Source organism: Strix uralensis, chromosome Z (genome assembly GCF_047716275.1).
Source record: "Strix uralensis isolate ZFMK-TIS-50842 chromosome Z, bStrUra1, whole genome shotgun sequence".
NCBI lineage: Eukaryota > Metazoa > Chordata > Aves > Strigiformes > Strigidae > Strix > Strix uralensis.
The window spans coordinates 28641806-28660925 of record NC_134012.1 but is presented as its reverse complement, the minus strand read 5'-3'; the positions used below and the strand labels follow the sequence as shown (position 1 = coordinate 28660925).

Here is a 19120-nt window from a genome sequence, read left to right as displayed (position 1 = left end):
ATGCATATATAAGCATGCATCTGCCAAATCTTTTCTCCATGCCTCCCGCAATACTATTACATTTACACCTTTTGACATGAAGAAATGGAAGATGTATTACCAGTTTGCTAAACCTAGGGTTCACAAAAAGCTAGGAAGTTCACGACACAGTTAAAATTAACCATAGACATGTCTTATACACGTCCATGCCTCCTCATGGTACCTAATGGAAAACAGAGAAAATGAACACTGAATTTGTAGCTTAACTTTATTTGATTATAAATAAAAGACAGCACGTCCACCCCGCACAAGGCTTGCTGACCCGACCCGGCTGTCTTCAGCGCTCCCCGTGGGCCAGAACGGCATTTCTCTTCCTGAGACCAGGCTGACGAGGAGTAGTGGACGGAAGGACCTGTGCCCCGGCGCCGCGTCTGACGACACGACGCGACACGACGCGACACGACGCGACACGACGCGACACGACACGACGCGCGGCCGCCTCAAGCTGCTCCGCCCCTCAGCGGGGCACGGCCGCCCGCTCGGCCTCGCCCCCGCCCCGCCTTCCCCTCTGCTGCGCCTGCGCGGCAGCACGCGGCGGGAGGCCGCCGGAGGGGGAAGGCGCACGCGCCAAGGGGCGGGGCGGCGGCAGGTGGGTTGGGGCCGGCGCCGAGGCCGTGGGGGCTGGCGGCGGCGGCGGAGCGCGGCGCAGCGGCAATGTGGCGGCGGGCGGGGGGCGCGGCGCCTTGCCCCGATTGATCCCGCCGCGTCGCCCGCCCCGTGTCCCGCCCCGTGTCCCGCCCCGTGTCCCACCCTCCTCTCTCGCCGGGGCTGGCCGGGCTGCGCCGAGCTGCAGCGGCCCGCGCTCTCATGGAGAACGAAGACTGCCCCGACCTGGTCCCTATAGAGGCCGGCGGCGCGGAGGAGGCCGAGCCCGAGAGCGGCCCCAGCAGGAAGATCCCGGTGACGATCATCACCGGATACTTGGGTGAGGAGCGGCCTGCCCCGCTTCCCTGCCGGCGGCGTGCCGCGCTTCCCAGCGCGGGGAATCGCTGTGCGGTCGGCCCGCGGGCTTCGGCTGGTTGGCGTCGCGAAGCCCCTCGGTGAGAGGCTGGGCTGCGACGGGGCTGCGGGCTGCGGGGCGCCTGCGCCGCGCCAGGCGGGCAGAGAGGCGCCCGACCGGCCTGACGGCAGGCTCCGTGAGGGAGCGCGGCCCCGGCGGCAGAGCGGCAAGAAGCCCTTCGCGCTTCGCCTGCTGTCAGCCCGGTGTCCTCACCACGCTCCGGTGAGCACGGTTCCACTTAGGTTTGCGGAAGGATTTTGAACGGCTGTACAGGCTGCCGTTGCTACTTTTACTGGCCCCTTTTCAGGGTCTGATTTGTTCTGGTCAGGTTTGACACATCGCTTTTTGCCACTTAATGTCAGGATAGTAACGTATTGGCTTCAATTAAATGCAGACTGAATTGCAATCTTACAAGTGTGAGGTTTGGCTTCCCTCTTAAATCAACACAGTTATTGGGAGCTTCAAATATAGTCTATATGGTAAAGATCAGGTCAGATTTAGGATTGCCAACACTGTTGTAGAAGTTTTAACTTTGTGCTGCAGCATACTCTCTCAAAAAATCCTCAGGGCAGGGAAGGAAGGTTGCTCTACCAAATTCCCCTAGTTGTGATCTTCTGCATGGGATGAAACTATCAGTAACGTATTACAGAAGTTGTGAACACCTTGCCTAACAGTGCTTCATCTAATGGCGGTTAGCATATCAGTGATTACTGATGCCAGCAGAACTGGTCAGAAAAGGTGGTGCGAGGGAGAAGAATAAGATCATCTTTTGTTAAGCGAAACATAAAAATCAGTTTTCCAGGAAAAGACTGCTCAGCGGATAGGAGACTTGTATATTTATCAAGCACTGACACTTAGCGAATGGAAAACTATGGGTGTTTTAAAGGTGGCATTTAATGTGCAGATAGTTCCATGGGGTCAAATATCTCTACAAATTAATTTTTACAGTGTTTCAATAGAATGCATGATACAAGATGAAAACTCAGGTCTCAGATCAGATTTGTCTGAAGTGTGCATGTGCACAACAGTATTTACTTTTTATTTGAAAATTTAAGCTTTTTTTAACATTTTAATAGAAATATGGTCTGTGTTCTAGGAGCTGGGAAAACAACTCTTCTAAATTACATACTGACGGAACAGCATAATAAAAGGATAGCAGTCATCCTGAATGAGTTTGGAGAAGGTATGTAAACCTGCAGAAATATTTTTTTTAGCCATAAAATGACAAATGTGTGAAGTTTTTGGAGATCAAGAAGATTGTAGTTTTAAATCCATTACTGAAATTATGGACATACCTCGTAGTCTTCAGAAGGGCAGAAAGTCTTTTGGCTGTTGTTCATAAAATAATGCTATACATTAATCTGTTTTGTACATAAATTCAGTCCCTCAGAGTCAAGTAAATGAATATATCACCCTGTTGGAAGTGCTGTACCTCCATTTGTCCTACTCGGTTTCAAGGAAATGGACATTAAAATAACGTGTTTGTAGATCAGATTTTCTTTTCTTTCCCCTCAGTCACTTACAGATCACAAATTATCCTAGACCCAAGAAAATGGGGAGATGTGTGCTTGGTGCCTGTGGTTCTTTGATCTCAGCTTTCCTTCTCAGGATTTTTAACTGTTATGGCTATAATTTTGTATCTGTACCATAGTGTTGCTTACACAGTTGCACTGTGGTGTTTTTTTGTTTGTTTGTTTTCATCAACAGAGATGCATGCCACTTTTCTAGTCATGGAGCCTAAAATAAGATGTATAGACAGAGCCTTTATCTGATATGGAGGTAGAGGTGATTTCCCTTTCTTTTAGCAAAGTTCATGGCACTTATGCTGTACTTTCATCCTCTGGGTTTTGGTCTTTGTAGAACCAGCTTGACTTTGGCTTTTAAATTTCTCATAAAGTGGAAAATACTAATTTCTGAAGAACATGTCAGAAACATGGTCTCAGAAGAAAAAAATATACTCCAAGAGTAAAAATGTATACCAACCTGAATATTTCATATCTCTTCTGCAGGCACTGTCATGCAAGTTTGTATATCAAAATTACATTACTACTTATATTTCCAGGAAGTGCCTTGGAGAAATCCCTGTCAATCAGTCAAGGGGGAGAACTCTATGAAGAATGGCTGGAGCTCAGAAATGGCTGCCTGTGCTGTTCAGTAAAGTAAGGAAGTTGTACAAGGTCTTACAATGGGCTTTGAGGGAATTGAGGAAAGGAGAAAACATCCAGAATTTGATTCCTAAAACTGATGGTAGTATTGATTGAGTATGCTTTTGTCAGATAAAATAAGAATTGGAACTTGGAAGATAGAAATTTATTTCCTTTTACTGCCTTACTGGATTTGGTGTCTTTCAGAAAAATAACGTAAATACCAGCTTGTACAGCATTTGGGTGTTGCAGGATAGGGAGGTCTCCCTCTTCTGTTAGTGTTACATGCTTTTATATAGAGAGCTAAAGATTCAGGGAGGCTGGAACTAGAACTCAAGTTTCCTAATTAAATATTTTATGTCTCTGTATGTTGGTTAGTACTTGAATGTTGTGTACCTCACAGAGGGTGGAGGGAGAACCTTTTGGTGACCTAATTCCAAATTATAAGCTGATTGTCACATTAAAAAGCAGGAGTGTATTTGTTTCTTTGATGTGTTTTTACCCTGCTTGTTTGAATGATGGATTGTTTGTGCTAAGTTTGTGCTAAAGATGGTGGCCTGTTTGTCCTGAAAATTTGGAAGAGCTGGTCCTATGCCTTAAATTGGTGTAGTAAGTTGAAAACCCTATTGCATTGTGTTCTGCTGGGATGTAAGGACTGCTGCCATTGATGTTATGGCACTGGTTTATATACATTTGTTTCTTATGTAAAATGCCATACATTTCTGGTTCAGACTGACTTCCATCAGCTGAGATTTAAGTAAATGACAGATCTTAATTTTGCTCTAGGTGAGGTGGAAAGGCAGGCGAACATGGTTCCATTCCCCCACCCGCTCCACACACCCCCTTTCTTGTTGTAATCTCAGTTGCCACACCAAATAGTTACATATTTCCACAGCCCTACTGTCCTTTACAGGGATATCAGTGTTTGAAAATAAATCTTCATTTAAATTGCCTTTATTATGCCTGTCAGAAGTAGGCAAATAGTATTTTCAGACTAAAATGAAAGAGAAAACTACAATTTGTCTGATAGTAGAGCAGCAGCTTAGTGACTGAATTTTCATTGTTGACTGTTAAGTCCTGACTCAGGACTTTGCTTTGATGGTGCTGACACTGTGTTCTGCATCAGAAGATGCATGTTTATACATGTTTTAGCTTGATTTCTCTGTTCTTGGGTTTAATTGTTTCTTCTTACAGGGACAATGGTGTGAAGGCTATTGAGAACCTGATGCAAAGGAGGGGAAAATTTGACTACATATTGTTAGAAACAACTGGTTTGGCAGATCCAGGTAGTTTATGTTACCACTTTCATAACCATGATAATTACTCTGTTTTTATGAAGTGCTTATTTGTTCACCAGTCAGTTCACTGTGCAAAATGATACAAAGTGGCGAGTTGTCTGGCACATAATTTGGTTCCTATATAGACTAATACTGAGTTGGATAAGGTGCAGAAGCGGGGTTATGGGTGGGGTTGTTTGGTTGGGTGTTTTGTTTTGTTTTTTCTGCACTTGCTCTAAATTGACTCTGAAGCTTAACAGAAATCCAGTTAAAATATGTTTCTATCAAGAGAAGACACAGAGCTTAGAAAAGAGAAGCACACTCTGAAACTGATAGTTTTCAGTAGGCTTTTGCTGTTCTACACTGCTCCTTCTAGTTATTAGCATCTGATGTATTGTTACATTGGTTGTGATAGGCCTTATGCTGCGAAACAGACTATTACATTCTTCTGGTAGGTACAGAACAATAATAGATCTTACAAATTCCTGGTGTGCTCTTTAGTGATACTTACTATAAAGAGATGTTTAAACTTGAGCTCATGTTAGTAATAGCTATCTAAAACAATTTTCTCTGAACCAACTCAATTAAAAATGTGTTGTTGATCGAGAGTGAAGGAAATTCTTACCAGAAATTCAATAGTTTTCCATTTAGGAGACTGACACTCCAGCTCAAAGCTAAATAGTTGTCATGGTAAAGTAATTTTCTTCAAAAGAAAGGACATTGATTTGGCCTCTGTTACACACAAATTCTGTTTGAGTCAAATTGGAAAACTATTAAGCTTTTTGGAAAAAAATCGATAGATACCAGAAAACCATTAGATGTTGTGGCCCTTGCTATATGTTGCATGAGTAAGCACTGTGAACAACTGGCAGGTATTTGGTGTTGACACAGAGTGATGTTTGGAGGACTGCATCTTGTCATTTCAGGTGGACAGTTTTACGTGTTCAAATGAGTTTAGTTACTGATTTTTTTTTTTTTTCTTCTGATGTGCTTGCTAGTCTTAGACAGCCAGACAGTAACTAAGGATCTGATAATTGAAAAAAACCCAAGTGCTGTTGTTGCTGTCAGCTCCTCCTGTCCTTCATATTGTGGCACTGATACAATTTAAATTGGTTTGTTTCATAACAAATTATGATATTTTTCCAAAATAAATATACAGCATATCCTACAGTTGCAAGAATCTGTTTTACAGGGCTATTTTAGCAGACAACAGGAGTAGCATACTCCTAGGCCATGTGTAATACACAGGCATCAGGCCACAGAGTCCATGTCCTTGATAGAACGTGTTCCCAGTTGTCCAGATACGTGCTGATTCTTTTTGGTCAAGACTTACCCATTTAGTATGTTCAATTTTACATCCTGAAGAATACAAATGACTCTACAAAGAAGAGAGAGTACTACATGTTTCATTATTCCAGAAGCACCTCATCTGATGGAAATTCAGTGGATAATGAGGCCTAGCATGTGAAAAATACTAGAATCATATAATCAGATAGTTCAGTTTGGAAGGGATGTTAGGAGGTCTTTAGTCCAGCCTCCTGCCCAAAGCAGGGTCAGCTATAAGACAAGACTGGGTTCTCTGGAATATCCAGTCATATATCTTTGTCCTCTGAGGATAAACATGACACAGCCTCTTCAGACAACCAATTTTGTGCCTGCCTTTTCATGGTGAAAAAACATTTTTCTGATACATGTGGTCTGAACCTTGCCTACTTCAACTTATCACAGTTGTTTCACATCCTTCTGCCACAGCCTTGATCAGTCTTCTCAGTGACTCACCTGTAGGTACCAGGGAGGTTGCTGTTAGGTTCGGCAGGAGGTGTTCCTTCTCCAGGCTGAACAAATGCAGTTCCCCCGCCTCTCCTCGTAGGGCATGTGCTCCAGCCTAAACTGTCTTGGTGATCCTGTGCTGTCTTTCCTGTATGAGTGATCCCTATGCTGGAAGTGCTAGCTAGATGTGGACTTGAAAGTGCTAAATACAGGAGAATAGCCTCCTTCGGCTGTGCTTCTGTTCCAACAGTCTGGGGTGCTTTTGGCCTTCTCTGATCCCAGGACATGCTGCTTGATCAGCTTGCTGCCTACCAGGATTCCCCAGGACCTTCTCTGCAGACCTGCTCCCCAGCCAGTCTGTGTCTAGTCTGTTACTGCCAGAGACTCTTTGTTCTTAAGTGTATTACTCAGCAGTTTTCCTTGCTGAATTTCATCAGGTTCTCATTGGCCATTCCTTCCTGCCTGACCAGGTCCCTTTGAAACATAGTTCTGCCCTTGGATAAATCAACTGTTCCTTTCTGAATTCTGCAAACTTGATGGACATGTCTTCCATCCCCTCCTGGGTTCCTGGTGGAGATGTTGAACAGGACAGGTCCCACAGTACCCTACTTACTGCCAGCTTCCAGGTAGGGTATGACCCATTAACTGCAACCTTTAGAGCTTAACTAACCAACCAGTTTTACCTAGTTGTCTTTCCATTCAGACCGGTAATGTCCCAGCTTAGTTACTAGAACATCTTCGAAGACCGTGTTCAGAAATTTGCTAGACGTGATGTAAGTGGAATGCAGTGCTCTCCCCCTTGTCCACAAATATAATCAGTTTTTCACAGAAGGCTAGGTGTGGCCTTCCCAGGTTGATCGATCATGATTTACTCTTGTAAACTTCCCTTCAGTACAGTATCTTTGTAAATCTGAACCTGCAGTAGATATTTTTTAGTCTGTCTTAAAATTATCTAAAGCCAGAAGCTTTCCTGTGTAGACCTGAGATAATTAAGGAAAACATTCTTTTCTATATCCAGTTATTCCTGACTTTCTTCATTCTGTTGATTTATGATGTGCGAAACTGCATAGGAGAGTTTATAGAAGCCAGTGAAGAAGAGAAGGTCCCTAGGAGGAAGCTGATTTCTCTCAAATGTCCCAATTCCATTTTCCTTTAACTTCTCTCTCCTTTTTCACCTTTTTTTTTTGTGTGTGTGTGTGTGTGTGTATGCATCATGACCTAGAAACAGTGGCTGAAAGGTGAAGAGGGGGAGTACAGAATTCTTTAGAAATGAGGGAGCCTTGGAGTATAGCCATGACAGGTAGCTGATGTTACTGACTAAAGGTACAACTTACATGCATCTGGAATTGTGAGATTTTTAAAGCTTTTTGTAGTCATAGCTGTTGATGTGCACACAGTTTGATAGCTGTTGTTAGGTCAAATGTGTGGTTGGATATTTGGCATCTGTCATACTTTCTGAGTCTGGCAGAGAGGAGTTTCAACTACAGCACTATAAATAGAGTTTTTTATTAAATGTCTGAATATTGATAGTTTACTGGAAATGTCAATTTTGCAACTAAATGTACTGCACTTCTTAGGAGCTGTGGCCTCCATGTTCTGGGTTGATTCTGAGCTGGGAAGTGATATCTATCTTGATGGTAAGAAGTGCAAGCTTGTTTTCCACTGTATTGGCATTCCATATCTGAATTTAGTGTAATCTTATCATTTAAGGCAAGGTTTCAGAAGATGTTTCAAATGCATGATCTTGGTTCTCACATCCCCAGATTTGACCACAGAAATCCACTGATTTATTCTAATACTTATTTATCTACTTGCTGAGCTGTTTCAGTTTGCTGAATCCAGCAAAAGTTGTGTAATGCTCTGCTAAGAGATCAGATATGGAGAGATCTTGATTGTGGTGTAAGGGGGAAAAAAACCTCATTAGTTAGATGCTATGAGACATTCTTTAGGAGTAATATTACAGCTCTCACTATTTGTTTTTCCAGTGCAGTGTTTCCTAAATGGTTTCTTTTTTTCTGAACTCTTAACTTGTCAACATCTGGACTCTCTTGTCTTGTTTTCTGCCTTCTTTGCCTTACTCTTGATAGCCCTAGCGTTTGCTGTGTTCCAGTAAAAGTCTGAGTTTACTGTAACATAAATAATCACTATATGTAGTTAAAGAGCATGTTGAATGTTGATTTTTTTTTTTTTTTTTTTAAATGTAGGAAAAAACGTTACTTTTTTATCTTAAAAAAAATCCTACGAACACTTTGGTCAGTCTGTGAAATACCCATCTAGCCAAGGAAACATTCAGTTGAATAGGAAACAGCTTCCTAAGTTTCTGCCAGAGAATTGCAGATTCCTGGTCACTTACAATCAGAATAACTGCATACCTCAGTCCTCTTAATTTGTTTTGATAACCTGTAAAAGCATACGTCTGCCAATTTGCTGTTGTGGAAGGAGGAGGAGAGGCATCTGCCTTGTGAGAATTTCTCTTACCTGTTTTCGGAGACTTTTTTTACCACAGACAGGAGTAACAAATAAGGAAATAATTAGGTGAGAAGTCTAATGTTCAGATACACTGGGAGCATTGAAAGTATTATAACCAGTTGTAAATGTGATGGTATTGTCATAGTTGTATAGGAAGTTTATAAATTGTTAAATTGTTAGCTGCTTTCAACACAATTCTATTCCATTTTAATGTTATGTTTTAGGTATTGTATCTGTTGTTGATGCAAAGCATGGATTGCAGGTAAGTTACTGGATTTGTTACATGGTTTAAAACTGCAACCTTAGAACAGCTATTGCAATAATGTTCATGCAGATGAATTAAATTTTTATAGTAGTTCTAATTCTTACAAAGGATGACTTCAGTTGCTGTGGTACATCAGTACTATATTTTGAATGGGAACAAGGGAGTACTGATATTCATAGGAATTCAGATTCTTACCAACAGAGCAGCATGTCTACTAAGAGTTGTCAGGTTGCGAGCTACTTGATTCCTTCTAGTTCTATCACTTCACTCAGGGCTCTTGGTTGTATTCCAAATAGACATTTGGATTACTGTAAAAACAGTGGAGAAATTTGTCTTGCAGTGTCATTTGTTCATGTTGCTTGAAAGGAGAGGAGTAAGAGCAGACCTTTGATAGTAGTGTGGTAACAAGTGATTTAGGGTTCACTTGGGAAAGGTGTTAATGTAATGCCAGCTGTGGTGAGGAGAGGTGAGACAGGTGTTTAGGTACCATTTCAGATTAAAAGATTGCTTCATTATATAGAAGCAGGCAAAAAGAGCAGGTAGTAGAGTAATCTGTATAAAGTGTAGTGTAAGAACAGACCTATACAACACTGAGTTTGAATAACAACAGAAATTGATTAAATCAAATAGTTCAACTTTTTTTTTGGTAATACCTAGTAATAAATGCAATTATTTGCAACTTAATCAAAGTAGTCACTTCCTAGATTATTAGGTATTGATTTTGAAGGATTCAAACTAAAAGTGACCATAAGAAAGGATACCTCCATGGTATAAAGATCCCATCATGCTGTTGAAGTGTTTTTAATATCTCTGTATTTTACAATGGCTGTAAAAAGCTGAGAAAACTAAAGAATAATGGTTAAAAAATAAGGAAGTTATTCCCTCTTTACAAGATTTTATTTTGTGTGGACTATTTGGATTTCTTGTTTCAGTTGAGCTGGTCTAATAGCTGATTTACCAAAAGGGCACAGTCCTATCCTCTTGTCAATTTGGGGTGCACCAGGACAGAACTCATCTAATCCCATAGCATGCCAGTTTGGCAAATTAAGCCATCGTGTTTTGCAGGGACTTCTGTGGAGGAGTTGGCAGAAGAATGAGGGGAAGGGACTGAGAGTTGGTTTGCCCTTTTATGGAGGAACTGACTTTTAAATCAGCTCAGCTACCAAAAGAAACCACAGCATGTCTTAAGTCAGGCGCCCTTTTCAGATGAGTGCCCTTGTACTAATTCAGATGTGTTTTATTACTTGCACAGATGTTTTTCTGTTTATTTTCACGCAGTGCTGATTTATTGGCTTGAGTAAAATATAACTACGTTGCACCCACCAGCACTGATTTATTGTTTAAAAAATAAAATTTTAAATATTTAAACTTTAATGTCAGAAACAACACAGAAATGTTTTGAAACATTCAGCTTTTCTATCCATTATTATCTGTGACAGGTCACTGAAAACTCTTACATTATTTAATGAGTGATCCTGACATCCACTCAGAATACAGAAATTTCAGACTTTCTCAGTTATATGCCAAGTAAACAACTTTTGCTTTGTATAAAGCACTTGCTAACTTGCGGAGTTCCTCTGGTTGCAAGGCTTGACCTCAACAGCTGCTTGTGATTCAAAGAATTTTGAAAGCCATATAGGTAATGACATTGAGATAATAGGCAGCAATTTAAGGGTGTCATGCTTCAAAGAACCAACCCATCACAAGAAAAGATGACAAATAGTACCCTGTGACCAGTCAGCCAAATTGAAACTGAAGTGGTAATTGATATCATGGGTTATCACTCTAATGGATTTGTCACTCAGCAATCTGAAATACTCATTTTTTTAAATCAAGGGCAAACAGTTGGACAACTTGAAGTGACAGCTTTCTACTTTGAGGACTTGACATCTGGACTACTGACATTGTTTTCAGGGCAACAAATCTGACAACATTTAATTCAATAAAATCAATACACAGGATTACAAAGAAAAGGTCAGAGGAGAGGTTCCCTCCTAGTCATCCTCTTGTTATGCTCTGCTTAGGTTGTGCACAATCAGGAAATAGTTTTTGGTTTTTCTTTTTTTTTTTGGTTAAAGTGACAGACTAACAGTATGCAATAATCTATTCTTGTTTTTCAAGTCAAGTAATGCTTATAATTCTACTTGAAGAAAAAATAGTTTTTTAGGGTTTTTTAATTTATATATTTCCCATGACAGTTAATTTCACTTTCATTTGGTATCTCTGTGTCTTTAAAACCAAATTTTAAAATAATATTTGTGATGAAGGAATGCATACTACTCTCTAATCTTCCCGCATGTAAGGCCGAAGTGGTGAACTAATACTACAGCATCAGTTTAAAATTTTACTGCTTCCAGGGATCTGCGATGCTTCTCCCCTGGAAATCACTGCCTCCATGGCAGAGTGGGCAGAAAATAACTTGTAGATGAACCTTTGCTGCTTCAGCGTAGCCTGTTGCTCTGCCTAAATTAAGTAAGCCTTTATGTTGCTAAACTTCATGCTGCTACTTGAGATACAGGCATTGCCTTTCATCAGTTATTCTGTGAGGACATTAGCTTGGGCAGACAGGTGAAGCACAGAGCTGGGGATGATAATGAACTCCTTCAGTGTGACTAGAAGCTTCTGCTTTTGTTAGTGCTGACTGACTCTTCTGCCTATTTACAACCTGAACAGACTGCAAACACTGATGTTGGGCAGACTTGCCAAGTAGTGATTTATTTGTACAAACCCAGAAGTAGTTAGAAATTTTCATTATAAAAGTACAGTTTGTCAAATCTTTCAGAGAAAAGGAGTATGCAGTTATGTATGTGAAATCCTGTACTGCAAGCCTAACCCATCTTCAACAGTTAGGTGACATCACACTCACTGGTAAAATTACTGTACTTTCATTTTTTCAGATATGTTTTTCCATGGTTACTGTATGGTGACTTTTTTAACTTCATCATAAATCTGAAAAGTAGTTAAAATAAATATAAAACAGTTTTCCAACTCTTCTACATTCTAATCATAAACCTAATTAAATGAGAAGAGTTTTCATAAAACTGTGATAAGCTTCTCTAATGCTGAATGCATAAATGTGCTTTTTCACCATAATTTTACAGAAAAATTCTAGACACCATCTTCAATACCTTGTTGAAAAATATACCTCAGCTGAATTGGTTTTGAGTTCCTTTAATTGCAAATGAGTTTAAACGTCATTTGAATATGCTTAATCCAATTGTTTTAATTTTTGTCTAGCACTTGACAGAGGAGAAGCCAGAAGGTCTGGTCAATGAAGCATCTCGGTATGAATGTGTAAATTAATTTTATATATCACAATTAGGAACTGCAGTGTATAGAAGTTCATTAGAAATGGCTTCTTTTTCTAAGGCTTTTTTCTCCTCCTTTGCTTTTAAACAAAGATAGATTGGTATAACGAGGTAGAAAATAGAAAAACTGCTTCATGCTCCATTTGGTCTTTTGACAAGATCTGACTCTTCTAATACATACTTTAAGAGAGATGGGATTACATGTAAATGAAAGACAACCACCTGTGTTGGGGGAATAAAAAATTGCAGGCTAGGATCTATCAGAAACTCAAAGTAGAACTAGAGATAGAGGAATATTTTTGCTAGATGTGGAGCCACAGTGAATAAGAATAATTGTAACGATAGAAGTCTTCATAAAGCAAAGAGATTACAAGTATGACTTTAGAAAGACTACATGCAAGAGAGATAGGGGCTTGTGAAGTTCATAAATCACCAAGCACTTTGGATTAGATGACACTTGTTAAAAGACAAAACAAACCCAAAACTAGCAAGCCTTTGTAGGTTGGTAGACTTCTCTTATGGCACAGAAGAGCACAAGGAGAAGCCACTAACTAGTACTTCAGTCATACTCCATGATGTTCTAGTTTGATTAATGCTTGCCTTTCTGTACTGACAATGCTCATACTATTTTTGTGGTGCTATGGGAGAGATGGTGTTTATGCCTTACAGGAAAAGTATTGTTTGCTCATGTATTTCTTTTTTATTTCCTTAATACATAGGCAAGTTGCATTAGCTGATCTTATAATCATCAATAAAACAGATTTGGTTTCAGGGGAAGAATTGCATAAAGTCAGAACATCTGTCAGGTATGAAAGTTTTGGCATGACTGTACTGGCTCAAAGGTTATTTTTATTTAAACATAATTACTTCCTTTGTACTGTTAATACAGAAATTAGATCTCATAATTACATTGACACAAATTGTTAGCTCAGAAGGGAAAATACACTGCCCCTTTCTAAAGGCATTTCAATACTTTTATGTGCTTCTACAATCTTAGCAGTTTGCCTGTCTGGGTAAGATTTAATGTTACTTACTAAGGACAGGTCTTTGTCTTAAGTGTCCACGCTTTTGTGTTTCTGGGCAGCTGTTTCCATTTTTCAGAATTAGCATCAGAGAAAAAAAAATCTGCTGGTAGATATGAGTTCATGAACAAATGCAAAGATATCTGGAGGAAGTCCCAAATAATTGTCATAGGTGTAGAAGAAGCAATGGGCTGAATCAAAGTAATGATCGAAGACATATCCCATCTTTTTCTATGAATACCATGATAACTAAAATGAAACATTAACATTTTTAAATACTTTACAACTTTATTAGTAGTTTGACTCCAAAAGTAAAAATGCTTAGACTCAGCAGAGTGTATCATAAAGAGTCTTGGATAGGAAAATGCTATTCTTACTGGTAGTATTTTGTTGTCAAACTTGTAAAGTTCCCCAACCCTTACTTAGCAGATGAAAAAGTGACAAAAAACATTTGTTGGGATGTCTGTTGGTTTGTTCAAGCAGTTGGTAACAGAGTTGGGGGTTACTGTTGTGGTGCTGTTTCTCATGCTGCTTTCCATGGTTAACTTGTTCAAGCAGTACCAGTTGCATTTTCATCTAACTTCTGATTTTTCTATTTTATTTTAGGTCAATAAATGGACTTGTTAAAATTGTGGAGACACAAAGATCAAGGTATTAAATGGCCACTATTACTAGGTACCAGATCCTGCTTATTTTGTGACAGATTTAAATACGCTGTTAGATCAGTTTGTGTAAAGGAAAGCTATTGAATTAGAAATATTTAACTCAATATTTATTTTATGAATAAGCATCTAGGTAAAGGAATTTTTTTAAAATAAGTAAAATGCATTTTTCTTTCGTATTGTACTTTGTTACTGTTCACATCCTACACTCTAGTGTATAACTTTTTTAAAAACATCACTGTTAAGATGTAGCTTAGTTTACAGAGCTTATCACTTATTGGACTTTGCAATATAACCATAGGTATTTCTTACTTACATGAGAAATGGATTTTACAATAGCTTGGACATTTTTTTTTATGCAAAATATGCATTTTGCTCTAAGTTTATTATGAATATGGCTTTTAATTATTGCATTTTAGTCATGTTCCCATTTATGGAGTAATAACATTTGGAAAGTTCCTGAAAAATGCTGATACAGACATAGTTTAATTGACTTCAGCATATTCCAAAAATGTAGCAGATTTTTAAGGGAGTGGTATAGGTAGGAATTCAGTTTCTTATAACCTGTTAACCAGATCTTGTAACTATAGAGCAACTTGAAAGGCCAGGTTGTCTCTGAGCCAATCATTGATCATGCATGTGCACTGTGGTGTTTTCTTTCTGTTGTGTCAGCTGAAAGATTTTTCTCAGTTATGATGGCTGTTGCAAATAAGTTGCTACTACAAAAAGACTTTGAAAGCTGTGCAAGGAAGCTGATAAGAAAGAAAAGTAATTGCATTGGGTTTGCTATTTTTCATTGAAATTCTGACTCAGATTTCTTCTTTAATAAGATATTAAATGAATATGGTATTCCCAGGGACATTAGGAGAGCTGCCATATCTTTCAGTCTGCTAGGACTGATTTGTGTACTGTTACATCAGTTATTTGACTATATTGTGATAAATGTTCGTATAATACAGGTTTCTGTTTTAAGCAATTTTTGAAGGGAAAATAATAGACATAATAACTTTAATAAGTCAATTTTACTTTATTGTCAAATATAGTTGGAAGGTGTAGAGAAGAATATTTGCTGTTGTTGGCTGATCAGATAGGACTACCAAGCGCCTGCATTTTGTTCAGTAAGCCAGGATTTTGAAGGCAGGTGCTTGTCTGACTTCAATCTGAAGATCAGCTCAGTTTACATTTCTAAAAATGATAATCTTGTTAATGTTTCTATTGGCTTTACCTTATTTGAAATTTTGTCCGCAGTCTGGTCACTGAAGTTTTATGTTCTGCTGTTGGACAGCTGTACTCAGAAAAGCATTCTTTTTAGTGACTATCCTTTTAGTTTATAAAGATTATTTTCTTACTGTCTTCATTACTTTGTTCAAGTAGTTTTGACAGCTTCACACTCCTTTCTGGTTAACTTGCAAATTCTGTTGAAGAATTCTTAGAACAAGAATAAACAATATTATAGAGGGGATCATAAATTCTGTTACTGAAAAGTGTTTCACATTCATTCATTTTTTGCTCTTTTAGTGATCCTCAGTAAACATTTCTCTTAGGTCAGTGTGTATGTCTTACATAAAAAGTTACTTTCTTCAATGGATTTATTGTCATTTAGGGACTAATGTTCAAAACAGGAAGTGTTGGATAAACTTGTAAGCAATTCTTACAATCAGTAATGTTTAATTTTTTTAATGTTTACCAGTTTTTTTGATATGTGAAGAGTTTTAATGTAATAGTCACTCTAGATTCTGCTGCAAAATTTAGACTTTTGTTAATTTGTCTTACTCTGTAAATTCAGTATTATTAAGCAGTGTTTCATGAAGTTGAGTGTATTAGAGTAATGTTACTGGTGTTTGTCTGTAAATGGAGGTGAGAATGCTCTGATGGCTCCAGATTAAATTTAATCAGGATTTTATTCTGAATGTAAATCTTGGGTCTAGTTTTACAGTATCCAAATTTGTCTTTTATTTTTGAGACCTCTGTATTACTTACAGTTTTGATGACATCTATGCAGTGTGATATTTCTTCATCTAATATATGTACTTTGAGTGCAGTATGAATGATTGAAAGACAAAAGAAGAACAAACACTGCAAAGGGACGGAGTTGCAGAGATACAATTGTAGCATTTCCCTTTCCTCCTGTTTAGTAAACTTTTGGGAACACGATATTTTTAAAATTCTGGAATTTATTTTATATTATGAAGAATGGGAAATTTTACCTTTGCCACAGGATGGGGAGGAAAATCGTGAAGGATGATTAGGGCTTAGAAAAACACTTATATAAAAAAGATTTGCAACTGATTGCTCCATCTGAAATTAAAGAAGTGGCAACATGTTTTTACTGAGAACAAACAGTGGTTTTGGGAAAGAAGATCAGGAATTCCTTGTTCTTTAATTGCAAGGCAGAGTACAGAAATGGTCAATGAAATGCTTTGGAAGGGGGGAAAAGAAGCAAACTCTTTAGTGATAAAGTTAAATTACTCGTAAATTGCATATGCATGTGTCTGCCCTAGGAAATCAGTGCAAGTTTGAGGCGAAGATTTTTATAACATGGAAAAAAAATTCCCAAAACATTTCTGTAAAGGTTATGAAGGTATCCAGCATGGCTAACAGTTTTGTAGAGGATATTAAACTTCACGCTTTGTGTCTTAAATCAGTATCTGTTCATGTCCATTAAGAAGAGATCCAATATGTGAAGTGTAGTATCCACATCTGTATCATCCTCTGGTGTCTAATGCCAGTATTAAATTTTGGATATTAGATTAAGTGGACCTCAGATTCAGTCCTCAATGACAACTCTTGTGTTACTAGTAAATATTCTTCAGTGGATGACACATACTGTCTCTCCCATGGTTAAACATTTAAAAAGTGAAATAAGCATGAAATTAATTTATTATCATGTTATTTGGCAACATATCTTCTTTAATTTAGGGGGTTTTGTCTCACAAAAGCCCACATTTAAAAGGGACCAGTATAGTGGTTTTTTGAGTGTTTCTCTATGATTTTTCAGAACACTGCTGAGAAAAAACAACTGCCACCAAGCTGGTCATGAACTTGAGAGGGATTATTTTTTTGTTTTACATTATAAGCGTTTCATCTTTAGAAACTGCTACTGTTTGGTGTAAAAGTTTAATAATACTGAGCACGCTCCAGAGGTCTTGTCTTTTTTTTTTTTTAACCTGTCATATCTTCCTTGTGTTTAGCCACATATCATTAATTGCTTTTAGAAAGCTATCAATTGCTATTAGTAGCGAAGCTTGTAGTCTGTGTTGCTTTTTATAAAAAATTTCTTTTGCAAGTTTATAGATAGCTGTTCTTACAAGTAAATATGATCAGTGCTGACTGTTCTGTATTGCATTTTTAATTTGTTTCAGATGTTAGAGCTGAAATTATTCATAGTAGCACTTACTTCATAGTGTATTTCAGTTTTGTTTGCTAACGGTGTGTCAGTATAAGCTACATATATTCCAGGGGTTTCTGTGTGTGTTGAGAGAGTCTGTATTAAGGGTGCAGAATAATTGCAGGGAAAAACTTCAGGGTTCATTTTCCCATTTATGGAAAACCGGTTGTTACTCAGGCATCCAGTGTGAGCAATTTTATCATCTTTCTTGGAAATACCATGTATTTTACTATATTTTTATAATTAGGTTTCTGTACTAAACGTACTACTATGTAAATAAACACTGTGTTTCTTTGTAGGAGACAATACTGACCACCAGCATCCAAAAATAAGGTTAAGGATTGATGACATTAGTATGATAGACAGGAAAACAAACATAAGCTTCAGTGAACCATTTAAAAAATAATTATTTAAGTATCCATAATATTTAAATATAAAAAAAATACAAAGCTTTCTTTCTTCCCTCTGTTTAGAGTTGATCTCTCCGATGTCTTGGACCTGCATGCTTTTGACAGCTTATCTGGAGTAAGGTATGGTGATAATTTCACTGTCTTTTATTAGAAATAATGCCCATTGTATAAATACATACATGAAATAGACACACTCAAATCCTGGCTCAAACTTGTATCTGAGTTTCTGTTAAAAATTCTAGATTAGTCACTTGTTTAAAATTCTTACTTTGTAAGTGGTAATCTGAGACTGAGAATTTTTTCCACTTGAAATACGTGCAGCAAAAGCTTTTTGACTTCGTAAAGTTAAATGAGCCAGGGTGTGCATGATTGCTTGGCTTTTTTCCCCAAAATACAAGTTTTGCTTTAATACTAGTAGTAGAGATTTGTGCACTTTCTATTAAAGGATTTCAAAATTTTTCTCACTTCACATCATGGTGAACTGGAGTCCTTCGTAGTTTTCACAGAAAACAATGAGGGACTGAGCACAACAAACAAAGCCACTACAAATGCTGGTTACTATGTTCCATGTTCTTGGTTTTTTTTCAATGCCATATGTGTGGTTCAGCATGCTAGATGGGTGGAAAAGTAAAATTGGACGCAAGGGGAGGAGGTCTTTCTGTACATATTGTGTGCTGAAGTTGTTCAGCGAAAAGATCAAGGTGTACTGCAGTGCTTATCATAAAAGAAAGGGAATACACAACTGGAGGTAGGACCTGCTTCATTTTTCTTCCTGGATGCACACTGTTCACTTCAGGTAAAGGAATGTAGCCACTTCCTTATTCACAGAAGGGAGAAATTGCAGAACATACAAACTAGTAAGCTCTACTAGATGAGATGCGCTCCTGAGATTTCTCGGTGAACTGGTGCAGTACTATCCAACAGATAGCCGTTTTTTCCCGACTCTGCTGCCGTTTCCTTTTGCTGACACTGGCTTTTGTGTGATCTGTGAAAAGTGGTGTTTGTTTCTTTTGAGCTCCTTGAATGCACCAGTCAGATCTCTACCAATGGCAGCATCAAGGGAGGTATCGGAATAGGCAGCCTAAAAAGTTACAGGAGGAGGAAAACCAATATATGCTTTATAGGCAATAGATAACTATTAGGCCATAAACCAGATTATAAACCTGTGTCTTGAGTTCCTGTGACGGATCAGCTAGCTAAACTGACTCATCCTGGAGCCACACAGCAGAGAGAAAGCAGTAAGATGATGTGAACCAGAAAAGGATCATTCTTGATAATGGAAATTCACAATTAGATCTGATTAGCTGTAATATTAGGTGATATTCTGCAAGGTTTAGTAGGAAGTGCTGTGTTCTACAAATATGAG

At 38.5% G+C, this 19120-nt stretch overlaps 1 protein-coding gene across 6 annotated transcripts in view; it reads left to right on the top strand.

Annotated features, from left to right (window-relative positions):
- The first annotated feature begins 629 nt into the window (after positions 1-629).
- The window catches only part of LOC141938154 (zinc-regulated GTPase metalloprotein activator 1A-like), a 32834-nt gene continuing 14343 nt past the window's right edge, over positions 630-19120 (top strand). For 2 of the 6 annotated variants that reach the window (XM_074856720.1, XM_074856718.1), the window contains exons 1-10: positions 630-964; positions 2136-2222; positions 3102-3198; positions 4378-4469; positions 7808-7867; positions 8924-8961; positions 12202-12248; positions 12992-13078; positions 13901-13945; positions 17818-17874. In XM_074856720.1, the coding sequence (XP_074712821.1) occupies positions 847-964; positions 2136-2222; positions 3102-3198; positions 4378-4469; positions 7808-7867; positions 8924-8961; positions 12202-12248; positions 12992-13078; positions 13901-13945; positions 17818-17874 (728 nt within the window). In that variant the 5' untranslated portion in view covers positions 630-846. Of the gene's footprint in view, positions 965-2135; positions 2223-3101; positions 3199-4377; positions 4470-6715; positions 6857-7807; positions 7868-8923; positions 8962-12201; positions 12249-12991; positions 13079-13900; positions 13946-17817; positions 17875-19120 lie in introns of those variants that run through there. The other 4 variants (XM_074856717.1, XM_074856719.1, XM_074856721.1 and 1 more) reach the window with 4 other exon arrangements.